The sequence below is a fragment of the Scleropages formosus genome, chromosome 16 (genome assembly GCF_900964775.1).
Source record: "Scleropages formosus chromosome 16, fSclFor1.1, whole genome shotgun sequence".
In the NCBI taxonomy this organism is placed as follows: Eukaryota; Metazoa; Chordata; class Actinopteri; order Osteoglossiformes; family Osteoglossidae; genus Scleropages; species Scleropages formosus.
In genome coordinates, this window is record NC_041821.1 from 16,975,649 (window position 1) to 16,993,800 (window position 18,152).

At 40.2% G+C, this 18,152-nt stretch overlaps 1 protein-coding gene across 2 annotated transcripts; it reads left to right on the forward strand.

The window, feature by feature from the left end:
- Positions 1-565: 565 nt before the first annotated feature.
- tpcn3 (two pore segment channel 3) lies at positions 566-17,924 on the forward strand. 2 transcript variants are annotated; one of them, XM_018751005.2, is made up of 19 exons: positions 566-1,094; positions 2,488-2,570; positions 3,033-3,147; positions 3,354-3,482; positions 4,981-5,097; positions 5,590-5,708; positions 6,039-6,140; positions 6,455-6,581; positions 7,113-7,314; positions 7,490-7,634; positions 8,472-8,657; positions 8,939-9,003; positions 12,702-12,789; positions 14,154-14,223; positions 14,368-14,584; positions 14,922-15,012; positions 16,000-16,113; positions 16,311-16,423; positions 16,751-17,924. In XM_018751005.2, the coding sequence occupies exons 1-19, from the start codon at positions 993-995 to the stop codon at positions 16,888-16,890; spliced, it is 2,325 nt and encodes a 774-aa protein (XP_018606521.2). In that variant the 5' UTR covers positions 566-992; the 3' UTR covers positions 16,891-17,924. The 2 variants fall into 2 exon arrangements, with proteins under 2 accessions (XP_018606521.2, XP_018606523.2); XM_018751007.2 differs by having other exon boundaries at positions 1,019-1,094; positions 2,449-2,570.
- Positions 17,925-18,152: the final 228 nt, after the last annotated feature.

Genomic DNA, 18,152 nt, shown 5'->3' on the forward strand with positions numbered 1-18,152 from the left:
CACTATGGGGGGAAACCTGAACAGCATGTCTTTGGACTGTGGGAGGAAACCAGAGCACCCAGAGGAAACCCACACAGACAGGAGGGGAACATGCAAACTCCACACAGACTGAGTGGGGGTTGAACCCACGTCCTCTCGCGCCACGCAAGCGCTGTGAGACAGCGGCACTACTCGCTGTGTCACCGGGCCGCCCACAAAATAACTATAGGAACTGTGTTTGCTCTAGACTTAATTGTAGTTGTCAGGTCGCCACTACAGAGTTTGATCCATCTTTTCCAAGTCCATCCACTGTGTACTAGAGTTGAATTTACTACAGTATATGGTATGTAAGACAACTGAGAGGAGACCTATAAAATGACAACATCTTCAGTCCAAGGATGGAACAGGCACAAGGGGACAAAAAGGTCGACACACAGACTTTTTTTTTTTTTTTTTTTCCCCTTGAACCCGGTGTCTCTGGGATAGGTTCTGGACCACCGTGACCCTGAGCAGGACAAGAGGTTTGTGAGAGTGCTAATAAAAAAGAGGTCCAAGTCATGAGAGAGGCGCCGCAGACTGCTTGCGGACGTAGTTGATGTTCTGAAGGGGCAGCAGGTGGCGTAGTGGTTAGAGCTGCAGTCTTTGGTTCGCTCGCGAAGTTTCCTCCGGCTCCACTGCTCCTCAGCCATTTCCGCCAGGTTTCTGTCACATGACGGCTCAAAAATCATGGCTTCTTCGCTCGGGAATGCAGGAAAAGCGCATTTCCAGCTTTTCGCTCGAATCCGACGGCACACGTAACGAAGGGAGGGGTGCGCGCGTTTGTTTGTGCGCTTTTCCTCACTGCGCCGCGCGACACGCTCACGTGAGTTGGAGAAGAAGGAAAAGTTGCGGCGAGACGGCATTTCCTGCCCTGAGGGAAGCGCGCGCGGCACGGGCTGCGGCTCTGCCTCTCCCTCTCTCTGCTGCTGACTCTTCAGAACATGCTCCGGTGACGAGGAGAAAGGGAAAAGAAGATGTCCGAGGCCGACAAGCGAGAGGGCGCCGACGTGGGGCAGCGCGGCGCGAACGGGGGCGGAAAGTCGTCCGCCGGCAGCGCGGAGGGACACAAGAGCGATGTAAGTGACGAGCGGTGAACTTCGGTTGGTCTCTCCGCCGTGTTGCGCTCGCTTCTCCCTCCGACTCGCTCGCCTCACTCAAGTGGAGCGCAGGAGTGCCGCTCAAACTTGAGTCAAAGCCGCTGCTTGACGCACCTTTTTCGGGGGCGATGTGGACGAACTGCCGCGCGCTGTTTACTGGAACCTGTCGCCGTCTGCCGTTTGTTCGGGCTTAGCTAAGTTTCCGAGCAGCCACACACATCGATGTTGCCGACGACGGTCCAAGTTGCGCTTTTTTAAATTACAGAAGGTTCTGGACGGTGTTTGTTGCGGACAAGTTAAAAAAGTTTTGTTGACTTATCACAGGTGTTGGTTGGAGACCCTCAATTTTTTCGGTGATTCTTCGGACTTACTACGTCGTGTAGGTGAGGCTCCAGGAGAGAGGAATGTGAGCGCGTGCGTCCAGTGGACTCGCGTGTGTGGCGGGAGGGGAGCGCAGGTGGAATTCCAGCGCTCCACGTGTTTTGTTTTTTTTTTCTCAAGGTGGTGTTGTGTTCAAGAAATAAATATTAAATCAGTGTTGTGTCAAGCAAACACGAAGTCGGGTGTGTGGGTTTGGGCTTCTACATCATTTTATCTTGTCTATCCATCCAGTTTAAATAACCGCTTGTCCTGAGCAGGGTCGCGGTGATTCGGAGCCTATCCCGGAAGCAAAGGGCACAAGGCGGTGGGGGGGTGTACACCCTGGATGGGACACCAGCCTGTTACAGTGTAGACACACACACAAAAGGCAATTTGTTGTCACCAGTTCATCTGAGTGTATGGAGTGTGTGTGTGGAAACCAGAGCAAACCCCACACAGACATGAGGAAGAACATGCAAACTCCCCACAGACTGAGCAGGGATTGAACCTACGTTCTCTCACACCCCGCAGGCACTGTGAGGCAGTAGGGCTACTTGCTATGGCACCATGCCAGCCAAGTCAGCAAATTATTTATTTTTACACAGAAAAAACACACACTTCCCAGAATTTTAAAAAGTGGGACATTAATTCAACTATCTAGTGGCAGGATGTTGGATGAAATTAAACACAATGTGTTAAATATTATACTTTATGTAACTATTGGCTGGCATACAACGCAAAAACTAATTTAAGTTTGTAAAGTACAGCACTTCAAAATTTTATCTTAAGCCTCTGCGGGTTTTCGTTGCGTTACATTTTGAAGTTATTTTCATACCCAAAAGGAGTTGTTTACCGCTTCCTTTTTTCAGTGTTGGGGTGCAAAACACACATCATGTCTTTCCTGGCTGCGGGGTTTCTTCTTCTGAAATGAATCCCTCTGTGTTTCCATTCATTGAGATGATTTTTTTTACAGATGCCTTGTCTCTGTCTCTAAATGTTCCCATGATGACAGGAGTTGAAGCTGGCCGCAGTCTATGTCTCTGATGCTCAGTACAACAGGAATGTCTTCTTCAACACCTCGCCGCAATGTGTCCGGTGGGAACCGTTCTTCAGTCAAACTCATCATCCGAAAGCACATATAACTGTCCTAGCAGTGCGGTAACAATAATGTGATAATTGAACGATAGCATAATTTTATGGATAATTGCATCCAGCATAAGGTTAAAAATTCTACTATTTCCGGAAAAGTGTTTTAACTAAGGTGGTTATTAGGACAGGCAAGCAGAATTTGTTTTCCAAATTTTGGAACAATACATATTTTTGAATGGAGATATGTCTGTGTGTGTAAAACTATTTTATCTGTAGAATTCTATGTAAAACGACATCTATTTTATTTATAGCATTCCCAGGCGTGCTACAGTATATTCAACGTATTTTGGAATCGGGAAGCTCTTTTCTTGTTTCTCAATATCAAACAAGATTTAACTAAAGCAAGTTTTGTTGCTTTTTGGCTGGATGAGGTGATAGCCGACATCTCATGTTCTTATGCTTTATCAGGTTGTACATGCTCTACAACCACTGGAGCTTGCAGTTTCTCGTGTATGTCTTCATCTTTGTGGATCTTGCACTGGCTCTGTTTGAAGACCCAGCATTTGTCCCCTTGCCTTTATGGGTAGGTGCCAACATCTTCATTGCCTTTTTTTTTTCCTAAATAATAATTTACCTGTAAAGCACAGTCTTACTTAGCCATCCGGTTAATATTTTACTTATGGTAAGCTTTTTGCTGGGTGTTATGTTTATCTATATGACTCAAAATTCTGATGCTGAATATTTTTCAGTAGAAAGATAACAGTGGTGTTTTCTGTCTTTGCATTCCAGGCAACATATATAATGGAGTTGATCTGCCTAGCAGCTTTTACAGCAAGGCTCATCCATTATGCCAGAATCATCCCAAAGCAGAAGTTCTGGAAAGATCCGAAAAACATTTGTATCGTTGTTGTTATCTTAGTAAGTTTTTTTAAAAAAAAAAAAAAAAAAATCCTACTAGCTTGCTTTCTTTGTCAACAGGCCATGGGGCTTCATGAAAAAGTTGTCCATAGTGTCTACTGGTGCAGGGTGAAGTATGTTTCTGGAACATTTTGAAAAAATCCTTGGTGCTATTAAGGGCCCAGCATACCCTTAGTAGCTGATCTCATGTCCAGATATATTGTTTTTTCACAACAATACTACAGCAGTTTATTCTAGTTGTTATCGACAACATTTAAGGTTTACTTAAGGTAGTTTGCCTTGTAGAAAGCCATCTAGCTGTTTCTTACCTGGCTGTGGACAGACCAAGGTAGCTCGAGTGAGTAGTGAGGGTGTCCTAGCAATGCCGACCAGGGGCCCAAGTTTGCATGTGTAACTTCTGGTTCCGCGCGAGCTTCTCCTGCATTCCAAGGAAGTCGGGATATGGAGTCCAAATGGGCCCTGGTCACAGCTGGTATTATGGAAGCTGCTGCAACATGATTGGTGTCTTGTGGCGGTAGAATGACAATGCATTGGTGAGCACTAACAACTTACCAAGCTAAAGGAGGCCTACTATGTGTCTACATTTATTCATTTAGCAGATGCTTTTCTCCAAAGTGTCTTACAGTGTTAAGCTACTTAATTATTTACCCATTTATACAGCTGGGTAATTTTAGTGGAATAATTCAGGGTACCTTGCTCAAGGGTACTACAGCCAGAGGTGAGATTCAAACCTGCACCCTTTGGGTCCAAAGGTAGCAGCTCTAACCACTACGCTGCCAGCTCACAGAGGTCAGTTGAACACCTGGATGTGGGTGGAATTTGGAGAGGCTACCAAAAAGTGACTTTCAGACATCTCTGAGCAGGTTCTGCTAAACAATCTGGCAACACAGGAGAGGAAAGCAGAACTTTGCCCACACCGTTCTTTGCTGACCTCAAACCCTATATGGATATCATTGGGAGGTGGAAGGAATGCTGTAAGGAACTCCTGAACCCAGTAGCCGCAGCATCCTTCCTGGAGGAAATCTGATGACTTTGCAGCAGCAAGGCAGCAAAAGGAGCTTCTCTAGCTCAAAAGGAGAGAGTGAAGGCGGTTTAGGTATCTAGTTAGAGTGGCTCATTTGTGGAGATCTACCAGGTGCATCCCTCTTGGAGGAGGCTCCAGGGCAGATCCAGGACTGCTTGAAGTCCCATAGGAGGAGTTGGACAATGCTGCTGCCAAAAGGGAGGTGTGGTCTGCTGTTTTTGCCACGGCAACCAGCATATGGGACTCAAAGATCAATGGATGAATGGTTGTGACTGTCAGATGATGATTGCTTTGTTTTGATCCTTGATTCTGATTTTTTTTTTTTTTTTGGCTCTTTGTAAAAGTCAATATGTGGTGCTTAAATTGAAAACCATATCTATAAATTACTGTAGTTCATAAATGTGAAGGTGCATTGAGTGAGTATTCATACGGCAGAAGAATACCTCTAGTCACCTTTACTTCTTTCTTCTTCAGCTAACTCTGGTGGACATGATCATATACGGATCCCTAAAGGCAATGGATTACCACGTTGTGCGATGGTCGAGGGTGTTCAGGCCTCTGTTTCTGGTCAATGTCACAGAGGGCCGCCATGTAAGTGGGTGGCTGTAAAGTGTGCCTTTAGCAGCTGTTCAGAAATGGAGTCACGTGCTACTTGTTTCCATGCAGGCTTTATTGAATCCCTGTTAACATTAATAGGGTGCATTTAACATTGAGGTTACAATATTATCATTAATTCATCTTAACTGTTGTTTGTCTCCACTGCAATTTATAGCGTTAATCTACTTACAGTGGTTTACCATTTATACAGCTGGGTAGTTTTTCTGGAGCAATTCAAAGTACCTTGATCAAGTGTACAACAGCAGGAAGTAGGATTCAAACCCTGTTCTTTTGAGTGCAAGGTAACTGCTCTAACCACTGTTCCACCTAGATTCCTTGAGCCTCTGTCTTTCAGATTCCAAGTTTATATCCTTAATCTCAAGTCCCAGGATGACCCTTGTTGATGTACCCTTGACAAGGAAGCTTAAACTGAGTTGTACTTAACTTTGGACACAACTGAACAGTAGCACATATTTGTCTTCACAGCTTCGCAGGGCCTTTAGAAGCATCAGGAATGCCTTGCCCCAGATCATCTATGTCTTTTTTTTGTTCATTATCAGTGTGCTGATGTTTTCTCTCATGGCACTGAAGCTCTTTGGAAAAAGGCAAGTGCGGCCAGAATGGAGTGATATATCTTCTGTTTGCACCAGTGTTTTTCATTTTGCAATGTCCTATAGTATAGTGCCTTTCTTTTTTTAAAAAAAGAAAAAAAAACTAGATTTCTGAGCCATTTATTCAGGCAAGCAAATGTGCTGTGATGCTTTGAGTGAATGTGGAATTCATTGTAAAGCAATGGTTGAACATTGTCCCCTGTGTCAGTTTCTAAAAAATGTTAGCCAAGCGTCATCATTGGTTAGAAGAGAAACGGTAACAACAGGGTGAGGTAAGCAAATCTAGACTGACTTGCAAATTGTACCTTTTCTTTCTTTATTAAGAGATCTGAAAACCATTGATGGAAGGAGCTATTTTACAAACTATGGGGAAATTATCTTTGACCTCTATGTCTTGGTGACCACTGCCAACAGTCCTGATGTCATGTAAGTGTGTGTGTTTATTTATACTCTTTGTTCAGAATTGACCTCAGACTAAATTAGTTTAAAACTTTACATATAGTACTCTGAGTGTTTGCCATAATATATTTAAAAAGTGCAGAGAAATATATACATATTAGTTGAAAAACTGAACTTGTTTTGAGTGGTGTAGGTAAGTGATATTTTAAGAAATACGATCTTTTGAAACATCACTGTTATAAAAAATGCTTTTTCTTAGTGACTGTACAAACAATGGTTAAATTACATGGTTATACGTTACAAAACTTTGAAGTTTATTTTTGTTTTTTTTTATTTTAAAGGATGCCAGCCTACAACTCCAGTTCCACGTTTTCTATTTTCTTCATTGTCTATATACTTATAAACACCTACACCTTCATGTCTGTTTTCCTCGCTGTTGTCTACAACAACTACAAGAAGTACCTAAAGGTAAATAGCCATCTAGCTGTATAACAAAACTTAAATTTATGTAATTGTTCAGGTACTGAATAAAAAGGCTGGCCAATGTGTTTGCACCCCAGTTTCCGAATTTAACAGTGCACTAAATTATGTTACGATTAGTACTCATACTGTAAAAGCAAATTGGGTATTTTTTCAGATAATTTGCATAGATGGTAAAGCTTATGAGCAATTGATGTTACTGTAAGTTGTTTTTATAAGGAGCTGAACGAGGATTCATAGACACCTTTGTGTCTGTTGCAGCCAGAGGAGTTGGTCAGTGGTCAACATGTTGATGTTGTATGTTATCAATAATGCATAGCCAATTTTGTGTTTTTCTGAAAGTTCTACAAAATAATTCAGAGAGCCTTTAAGGAATAACAATTACTATAGTAATGTAATAAATGAGTCGATTTAAACTTTGTTTCTGCTGTTTAATGTTATTGTTATTAGACTAGAAAATGCTGTGCATTAATGCATTTCACAAGATGGGTTTCCCATATGTGCCTCTGCCTTCTCTAGGAGGAAGTGAGGCAACTGGTGAGAGCGAAGCGGCAAAAGATGGTGCGTGCCTTCAAGGTGCTGCAGGAGATGAGAGATGAGGAGCCAGTAGTGATGCAGGCGTGCTGGAACCAGCTGGTGTGCGTCGTCCAGCCCAATATCACAAATGCCCACCGAGAGCTGCTGTGGAGTGTTTCTGATGAGAACAAGAGGGGCTACATTGGTCAGTTGGCTTCGTTTCACATCTTAATAAATTGTCATGACGCTTTATGCCAGGAAATAAACTTGTGGAAACTTTTTTTATATGCCGAAATAAACACTAGGAATGTTATAACAAATGAATGTTCAAATGCATTCATTTACAGTTTCTTCAAGAGCTTTAACTTTCATATGCACAGGGAAAATGGCATTCCTTCAGCTGCCAGATCTTCTGAATATCCAGGTGATCACCTTGAAGTCCCGTACCCACCCTCTGGAAATATGGATTCCTCGGATATACAGCTCTTCTGCCAGTAGACTTATCTGCCGCGTTGTTCAGCACAGGTGCGCAGTAAATATTGTCTGCCTGTGTCGTTTTGAGCCGTTTTAATTCACAGGGTCTATAGTTAGGCAAACCTAGGCAATTATGTTTCATGTACACATCACATGATGCGTCAGTACCTCTGTCTTTCAAATATTGTTGATTTGCAGGTAGTATTTTCTATGAAATGAACTGCCGGGTTGATTCAGTAAATGGTCTATACTATATCTGTTCTCTTATGGAACTTGAGTCTTGAAAATAATTTTTCTTCAGTCCATTTTGAGTCATTAAGGTATAAATTTGACTACTTTTAATGTTCATATATGTTTACATGTATTCCTTTAGCAGATGCTTTTCTCCAAAGCATTGTACATCTCATAGAAAACACAATGTGTTCCTTACATTAGGAGAAAGAGACATAGCTGCAGATGTGTGACTCTTAAGTACAGTTAGTTTATTTCCTTCACCATCTGCACCGACGTTCATCACACAAGTAGCTGCATAAAACTTTACCAGAATATCGCTGATTTCTAATCACCTTCCTCGTGGTTTTTTTGATATGTAAATATATATATACTGTAAACAATATGTGTTAAGTCATTTTTTTATTTATTCATTTTTTTCCCTTCATGGTTTAGGACTTGTAGCTGTTTATATCTAAAGTAGTTTTTGTCACATATGTGTGTGTACCTTTATTAATTTAGAGATCTAAGGGCTGCCTGCTGGATTCTTCCCTAATGTTACCATAGACCCTAGTGCCAGCCCTGATTTAACATTTTGTAGGCAGTACAGTATAATTCTTTTAATAAATGTGATTGCTAAGAGAGAATGGAGAATGAGAATGGATGTTTCTCTTCTAGGGCATTTGTGTACATTTATGACTTTATCATCCTGGTGAATGCCGTGTTCATTGGCCTTGATGAAGAGAATAGCTTCTTCTCATATGCGGAATGGGTGTTTCTGGGTCTCTACTTGCTGGAGATCCTAATGAAGCTCTACACGTTTGAGCCACGGGCTTTCTATGCTCGGCATCAGTTCTGGAACTGGTAAGAAGTCTGATGCATCATGCTAGAAACTAACAATTCCTGAGAAACAGGAGGGCAATTGGGAGCGGATTATTATTCAATATTCTAAAGTTAAACTTTTGAAAGCAGTCATAGAATGTGGTTTTTATATCAGAGTTTTTAGATTTCCTCAACACTGCTATAATTCCTTGAAAACTTTGCTGCTGTTTTCTATTTCTTGAGGTAGACTCAAATAATGCGTTACAAAGTGGGAAGCTTTGAAGGTAATGGAAATTAAAACTTATTCTCTTTTCCACCTGCAGGTTTGATTCTATCATCATCGTTTCTGCTCTAGTTGCCACAATACTGAATTCAGTCCTGAAACCCAGTGAGTATATGCTGTCTCTTACTCAAGTGCCTAGTCGAACAGATTTTTTGACCATGGCTTTCTTTGCCATTGTTAGTTTTTCTTTGTAAATTGCAGACAAGAGCTGTAAAAGTATTTCCATTTTTTATTAATCATGGTTTTTGTGAGCAGTTCTGCACATAGCTAATAAATTTGCGTTTTCCTTCTGACTTTTTGGAAACATGCGTTTTAAACTGTTATAATTGTCACTTATGTGGAGTAGAAAAACTAAGTGATCACAGGGACTTTAGCATGGATGCTAAATTTGTAAAACGATAGAGCAGTGAGTCTTCAAAACCAGTGGCAGATGTTGTGCTGTGTTTTGGCTCAAGGTGTGAAGTCCTGAATCTGGGGGAACAAAGGTGAGATGGCATGCATCTCTTGGGTCATGTTGGCAGTGGTGGTGATTCTGACCTTCATTTAATTCTGTGCTGGGGCTGTTTTGCTCTCTTCTTATAGGGATGTCTTTGTTCTGCTCATCTTTGTGGGTATGCTTTATGGGATTGCTTCAAAAAAGCCATAATTAATAATTATGAAGCTCATCGTAACTCTTGTCTGTAGTACAGTGGTCACTAATATACCATGCTCTCAATGTTTGTACATAGATCATTAATCTGTGCTTATAAGTATGGACTGTGCCTCATGGGAGCCCTATAAGTACAACAAATGTATACTTTTATTTCTTTTCTGAAATTGCATTCATGTGTCAAAGATATTTTAGACTGTGAAAACCCTGCCATTGGTTGAGTTGCTATTGGGTAATATGGATCTCTGCTCCTGTATTTTTTTTTTTTTTTATATGAGCATAAAAAGTTTTATGTGTTGTGTACCAATGGCAGCTTGTAAATGGAGCCCAAACAGATGATACATCCTGTAACCGCTGTTTTACTCTTGTTCTTTTAGGTTGTGTGTGCAAAAAATAATTTATGGAATTTTTTTACCCCTCTTGAAATATGTGCACCATTATGACAAATAAGATAACCAATCAGACATAGAAGGTAAAATTGTATAAAGAAATGGCATCAGTTAGACAAGGAAGACGAACACAGTGTTTACCGGCCTGATACATGCAGTCTTTCTCTCTGTTATGTAAAATTTTTGGTACTTAGGCAGTGGGTGCGATATGTTTTCGTGCTTTATGCTTTGGAAAGCTTTTCTTCAAATGTCTTTCAAGTGCATTACGGTTGTGTTCTACGTTATTGCAGTAGCATTGTAGCACTAAGAATCAATTGACTACACACTTTAGTTGCTTCATTGAGTTGATCCTGTCTGCAGCTTGTTGTGATCCAAGAGGTGCGTACAGGTGTGCCTATTCAGAGACCCTTAATCATCAGGGTTTCCTTTTCGTTCTCGTTCTAATTTTACATAAAGGCAACGGCGTACAAATGTCAGTCAAGTTAAACAGTGTATCAACATTGAAAACTCCTCCCAAGTATAGCGGTCCTGCACCAAGCTAACCTTGTGTCCCGACAAAATGCGCCTTAGCGTCACCACACTGTTACACAACTTACAACAACCATCGCCACGTGCCCGCTGCTGAACATTGTGCGGCGCGGACAGCACGTCGTACATCTCTTCAGCGACGAACTTAATGCGACTCGCCTCCATAGCTCGCACGCCTTGCCAGCATAGCCTCCGCTTCTTCACGCCCTCCCAGTTCACCCACCGACACCTCTTTACCCGTGTGACCGCTTTCGCACGTCTTGCCTTGCGTGGCCAAAATTTTAAAAAGTTTGTTCATAAAATTCTAAAATTAAATGGTACAGCAGTTCCTGTTTAAACAGAATGACAAATCTTTTGAAGATGACAGTTTATTTTAATAGCTTTTTCTTTACTTTTTTTTAAAAAAAAAAAAAACATTTCTGTTCATTGCAGTGAGAGACCTGTATTCACACAACCAACACAGAGACGCAACACTGTCAAACACAGTAAAAGTGTGGGAGTGCCTTGCTTTAATTCATTCTGTGTTACAGCTACTGCCTGCTTTTTGTTTTTGGTCCTCTAAAAGTATTTTTATTCTAAAGTATCCAAAATTAGGGAAATGGCATTGTACCTTTTGCTCTCACCCATATGTACAGTACTGTGCAGAAGTCCTAGGCACTTAGGTGTTTCCCAAAAATATTTTAGATGGTTATTGTCTTCTGCATTAGTGTCAATGGAAAAGAGCATATTTTAGATTTCCAAGTGTTCCTTTTGCAAAAAGTTACAGTATTCTGCAGTATTTCAGTAAGGGTTCTGTATGTTGTTAAAGAAAGAAAGCGCGCGCGCACACACACACAGTCTGAAACCACTTATCCTAAGTGGGGTCGCGGTGAACCACAGCCTAACCCAGCAACACGGGGTGCAGTGCTGGAGGCGGAGGGGACACACCCAGGATGGGACGCCAGTCCATCACAAGGCACCCCAAGCAGGACTCGAACCCCAGACCTGCCAGAGAGCAGGACCCAGCCAAGCCCGCTGTGACCCTGCTCATGACAAGCAGTTGTTGACGATGGATGGTTACTAAGCTTTGTAGGAAGTTTATAACAGCATTATTTTTGGAAGCATTCTCAGTTTACAGCTCCTCCCCAGTGCCTAAAACTTTTTTACAGTACTGTACTTCAGCTGGGCTGTGCGAGAATTCTTACACTTCTCAGTTATAGATTTACATTTATTCGCTTAGCAGATACTTTTGTCCAAGGCCACTTACATCTCAGAGAACAATATGAAAAGTACATTACATCAACAGGATGACAGATTTGGATGCAGACACATGATTATTGAATACAGTCCATTTGTCACATAGCACTATCAACTAGTAGACATTACGTGAGTAGCTGCATATAGGCCTGTAATTTTTCAGTTATTAAATCAATAACGTATACATTTATCGAGCTCTTAGATCGTGACCTTTTTTGACTAACTTTTCACTTTAAAGGTTCTTTGAGCAAAGAACCATTTTAAACTATTTTAATGTTTATGTTGTCATGTTGAGTTTTTCTTTTTTAAATAAACCCTTTTTTTTTTTTTTTTTTTGGCAACTTCCCAGGTGAGTCAGTTTATGCACCTATTCCATGTAATGTTTAAAGACAATGGTGTGTAACAAGTTCAAACGTTTTTGGATAGGCTACCATAAGCTTCCACCCACGCAGAACAGTAATGAGAGATATATATGTAGTAATAGACATGTGTATAAATAGTACATTGTAATTACTCAAAAACAAATGTTTAATCAAAAACATTAACGTCCACTATTCAGTTATATACTGGACATAATAGTATTAACCTGTACTCTTTTTCACACTCACACTTGATGTGTGACAGGGTATCATGAGTCACCTGAGAAAGGGTGCGTGTGGCTTAACAACGTAGAAATCTATTTTTGGATGTTTTTTCTGGTTAAAGAATTAAAATTGGGGATCACCTGCATAAAGCTGTGATTGCATAAGTTAGACGTGCATAAGATCTCTCCACTGTGTTGTAAATGAGCAGTTTGCCTAGTTTAGCAGTTTGCCTTGGGTTTTCTTTAAAAGTGTTTGTTTGGGCAGCTTAGTTAAGTGCACTTTCTCAGTCTCGCTCTTTTGTTATTACAGGAAATCCTGTGAAAACAATTCTAAATTTTCAAAGCATTTGCAATAGGAATTGAAGTGGTTGGGTTGCAAAAGATTTCAAAATGTTTTTTTTTTTTTTTTTTTTAAAAGGTGATGGTTATAATGGCCGTCAGATACTGGATATTGTCTTCATCCTGCGTGTCCTGAGACTCTTAAGAGTGGTAGACAGCATAAAAAGGTAAGGAGTTTAAAAGCTCCTAAACCTGTGTTCTGGGTGGCACAGTGGTGCAGCAGGTATGTTGGTGCCTCGCAGCTCAGGCCCTGTGGGTTTGAAACCAGCTCAGCCTCGGTCAGTTTGGCATTTTCTCACCTGGTTTCCATGGATTTCCTCTCAGTGCTTCAGTTTCCTTCCACAGTCCAAACACAGGTGCTTCAGGCTAATTGTACAGTCTAAACTGTGCTCTGTGTGTGTGCGCACAACCTATGTTTGCAGAATATGCCTGTACATTAGGACAAGTGATTGTAGAGAGTAACTGAAGGAATTAATAAGTCTTTTAAAACCTTTTAAAGTGTTGCTTGGCCTATCCTCACGTGGTTTGTCTTCTCAGATATGAATATAATATTTCTCTATAAATGTTTTAATTCTCATGCATTTTTTTTCCCACATTTCTGGAAAAAATGAAGGAAGCAGTGTGCATTTCATATGAAATTGATCAGATGAAAGCATTGCACATTAGTGCACTTTTTCACCAGCTACACAGTCAAAGGGGGGGGGGGGGTTAGCTTGATGGCGCAGAACTTTTTTGAAGTATTACAGAATCTTACAGTAGTTAGAACATTGTTTTTCTAAGAGGAATATCCTTTAAAAAAAAAATCTTGTATATAATTGAATATAATACTAATTTTTAAAGCTGCTGATTGTAGTCCAGGGATTCTTAACCCTTTGCTGTCTGTGGATGAGCTTCAGGGGATCTGTGAAGCACATTTTTGCTTTTGAAAGTAGCACATTCTCTCTAAAGTGAAAATTCATTAATTCATCCCTCAGTTATTGATAACTGCCTGACTAAGACTAGGATTATTGTGGACCAGAGTCTGTGCTTAAAGCATAGGGTGTGTTGTCAAGGTACACCCTGGATGTGGCTCTAGTCCATCTTACACAACTTGCAATTTTGTAACCGACCCAGTTAAAATACATGTCTTCACGCTGTGGGAGGAAACCCATGTGAACAGAGAGCAAACATGTAAACTCCACGCAGAATGAGCTGGGTTGAAACATACACCCAAATGCACTGGGATAACACCAGCACTACCTGCTGCACGACCATGTGACCCGAAAAGTTTTTTTTTTTTTTTTTTTTTTTTTTTTTTTTTTTTTTACACAAGCCTACTTGTGCCTATTATATCATTTTCTGTGATGGCAAAGTTTTGCTGAAATAAAAATTTCTAATTTTTCATTTATTTACGTTAAGAACATCTGTCTTGGAGGAAGGATACAGAGTAGCTAAAGTACTACTGAATTACAGGAATCGATATAAAATAGTGTTTTTGTTAAAAATTACTTTTTTGGCTTGCTGAAGTCTGTTTATTTTCTCCTGTTCTCAGGTTCCGGGCCATAATTAACACTCTTGTCAAAATTGGCCCAACGATTCTCACATTTGGACAGCTTATCCTCGTGAGTATCCTACCCACAGGCTGGCTCTGTGTTTGCAATTTTTAACAGTGGTTTTTTGGCAGTGCTTTCCAGTGATGTGCTGTACCTTAAAAAGTGAATTGTACGGAAATGTTTCTCATGTTAATTCAATTAACATTTTTTTAGGTGGTCTACTACATCTTTGCCATGGTGGGAATGGAGTTGTTCAAGGGGAAAATAACATATTTTGAGAACTCTGCTAGTCCTGGGAGTGAATACTGCGGAAACCCCTTGCTGAAGGGATCTGCATTTGCAAAAAACAACTACTGCAAAAATAACTTTAATAATGTTTGGTCCTCCTTTGTTCTCCTGGTGGAGCTCACAGTGGTCAACCAGTGGCACGATATCCTTTTCCGTAAAGTAAATCCCAAGCATGAAGTAGATGCCTTTTTCCTTTTATAGAATAAGTCAACAGACTAGGTAGTTCTGTGCATTATTTTTTTTACTGAAACAAATTCCATAATCCATAAGGATGTGATCCCCATCACCACCTTCACCGAGTTAGTTATTTCACCTGCAGTGCTTTGTGTACAACCAGCGTGCTGTTATAAATTTTAATAAGATCAGGTGAACCCTAGCACTTATGTTCAATTTTATTCTATTCAATTTCTACTCAGTGAAATGCCTAGAATGCAAAATGTCAAATTTGGGTGTGTAGTTTTTCTTTAACATGAGTTCACTCCTGGCCAGTGGTTTTACTGCAGTGACCAATGCATCAGCCAGAATCTTCTTTGTTATTTTCCACATACTGGTTGTCATCATCATCATAAAGTAAGCTCTTTATTATTTAAAAGGAAGGCCTCCTGTGTGCCTTAGTCAAAGTACAACAGAGCATGCATGTTTCACTTGTTCCACATGTAATTAAAACTTAAGCTCAAGCAAGTTCTGGATCAGAGGAGCTACTTATCTAAGGGCATATCCATGGTTGGAGGCAAGAGGTTTTTTTTTTTTTTTTTTTTAAACCTGGTTTTGGTGAATCCACATAGCTTGTTTTTGGTATCAGCTGAGGGTTTGAATAATTATGCTTGAGAGGTTAATTTGAATGTGTCACACAATACAAACGTTAACCCAGACTTGTTGACTACAGGCCTTTATACAGGAATTGACTATACGAAGTTCTTTCAAACAACACTGGCCCTGATTTGTTATAAACGTTTGAGTTACTAATTTTCAAAGGTACAGAAATATAGCACTGGTCTTCAATTAAATATCTACCAGTGATTCTCAATTTTAGCTCTTTAACACTTAAGTCAGTAGGTAGTCAGATCGTTTATTTTGTTTCACTTCAGACTGATCAGAATAACTACAGTAAAACTATATTAGTCTCCCGCCAAGAATTTTCATGGCCCAAGAAAAGAATGTCCAGACCAAGGCTGAAAACCATTAGCATGTGACATTTCACAGAGGGTGTGCCCTGAACAATATTACATCAAGCCATTATCTTCCTTTTCAAAACTGACTTTGTGTCTTTATAAACACCTGCTCTCATTGGTCTCCATTGCTTTTTTTTTTTTTTATCTTGACTGCATCCTTTTTCATAACCTTTAAATTCCTATAGTTGTACAAGGGTTTAAATTTAACCTTCAATTCTTCATATTTAGTTTTATGTATAGGGTGTACAAGTGGCTTGCTTGTGTTTTGTATTTAAATTAATCCTGCTGTCAGCTATAATTAGGTTTTTTGCCAATGTTCATTCAAGATGATCCAGTTGACAGAACTTATGTTTAAGCTTTAATGCAATGTGTTTTTCCCACTCAGTATTTTTGTAGCATTTGTTTTGGAAGCTTTCTTTGTGGAGTACACATTTTCAAAAGGTGAACTGCAGACATCCTTGGAAAAGAAAATTGAGGAACTGGAATTAGGCATTGAACAGTAAGTTGCACGTATAAGAATGATTTTTAATAGTATCTCTGCCTATGCCTTGTAATACCTATAAGTGGGATAGATGAGTCCGGAAATTGTTTTGCATCATCTTATCCAGGGTAACAATGTATACTACAGTTTGAGAGGCTTTCTGCTGAATAGGCAAGCTGTTTGAGATGTAACACTTGCCTGTCCTTTGAAATCAGAGACAAGCTAGATGAAAACTTGGTGGAGGACATGGAAACGTGTGAGAATGACCTGGGTCCTTCTGAAACAGTTAAAGGGAAACCTTCACTTATGTTCAAGATAGCCTCAAAAAGTGAGAACTTTTTGCTACTTCCTTTTTTTTTTTTTTAAGAACAGAATCCTAAACACCCCATTCTCTATTTTTGTTGTTGTACAATTTCGTTAAAACTTACCACTTTAACTGAATCGCTTGGCTTCTGTACATAAAGACTTTGGGCTGAAAAATGTTTCTGCTGATGTTTCCTACTCAAACAGTAGCTTTCATTAATCTCTTTGGTGCTGGGATGTCACAGAGGTCTGCAGGCTCTTGCGGGGCTTATTTACTCATGTTCACAACAGAATAACAGATGCTGTCAGCTGCATTGTTAAATTCTGTGATTCTGTACTCTTATTGATTCAGGATACAGAACAGTGGATGGCTTGTTACAGAGAATGTTTGAGGCAGACCTGAGCCCAGAGGACAATGCTGATGATGAGGACCCAGATAATGAGTCTCCTCCAGGCTACAATTTCCCAAACCCATCTTATGACACCATATGACTCTTCAAAGGGAATGTACACATGCTTAAATTTGTTCCTATACAAATTCATTTTTATACTTAAAGATTAGACTTGATATTTGTAATTGTTCAGTATATATTGAATAAACAATGACCTGAATATTTCTGCAAAATGACATTTTCATATGCAACTCGAGTAAAATCTTAACACTTATGAAAGCTTTAGTTTCTGTGAATGAGAGCTTGTACTATGTTTTTCTCTGTAGGCCATGGTAAGATATGTTATGTGCTTTCTTTCAGCAGTGTGAAAATTGACATTTTTATCTTCAGGGACCTTTTACATGAAAGGAAGATAAGATTTAAATACAGAGGTGAATTCAGTGGTTTTCTAACAGTGTATTTAAACCAAATAAGCATGTAAAAATATTGAATGCATAGCTGACAATAAATGCATCCATTAATGATCATTGCTGTGCTTTCAATGTTTGCTTCAAGTGGGTGAGACAGGAAACTTAGTTATCATTAAGGCCAAATGTAGATCAACCTGCTATTGAATCACTCTTGTGCTTTATTTCTCCTGTTGCTGCTTTAATCACAACTGGAAATACATGTAGCATTTATATTTAGAATTTTATGTTTGACTGCAGTTTGGTATTTGGAATGTGTGGAGCTAAACTCCTCCAAATATTGGCTTGCAAATATCCTATGTACATCAGTTTGATGCTTAAAGACAGGGACACAGAATTTGACAGTATTAACTATGGAACATTGGCTCCTCTGGCTTTCTAGTTTATTTTTGAGTCTTTTTGCACCAAAGTAAAAGTGGAGAGAGACCACAATGTGCATGTGTATTTGGTGGGCTCCACCCTGGCTGCACCCTTTGTCAGACTGAAAGATGCAACTGCAAACAGATTAAAAGGACAACAAGCAAAAGGTGAGCTGGTTAACCAGTGAAGAACTCAAAAGTTTGGACTTGGAGAGCCTGGGGTGGGGGAGAGAACTGGATGTTTCTGGTTAGAAAAATGTACAGGTGGTTGTGTACTTGAGCAATGGACAGAATAAAACTAAGAAAGAGCCATGCAGCACTGTTCTGTCTGTGAGGATTGGTCTGATCCTAAAAGAAGTGTGACATTTCCCATCTCCCTAAGCCCTAGGAAGCCTCAGCTCCTCAATGTGGGGGTGAGCCCCATCGGACACCGCTAGAGGTTCAATAAAAAATGGGAGCAGATGAGGGCGGCAATCCCTGCTCGATTCCTGCTTTCCGCTCTACAAATAACCCCCATTCCCCTATTTATCTGCCCT

Coding starts and splice junctions, on each gene's coding strand:
- tpcn3 (XM_018751005.2), top strand. CDS start 993: ATGTCCGAGGCCGACAAGCGAGAGGGCGCCGACGTGGGGCAGCGCGGC. Junction 7,315..7,489: donor GAACAAGAGGGGCTACATTG/GTCAGTTGGCTT, acceptor TCATATGCACAG/GGAAAATGGCATTCCTTCAG. Junction 8,658..8,938: donor CGGCATCAGTTCTGGAACTG/GTAAGAAGTCTG, acceptor TTCCACCTGCAG/GTTTGATTCTATCATCATCG.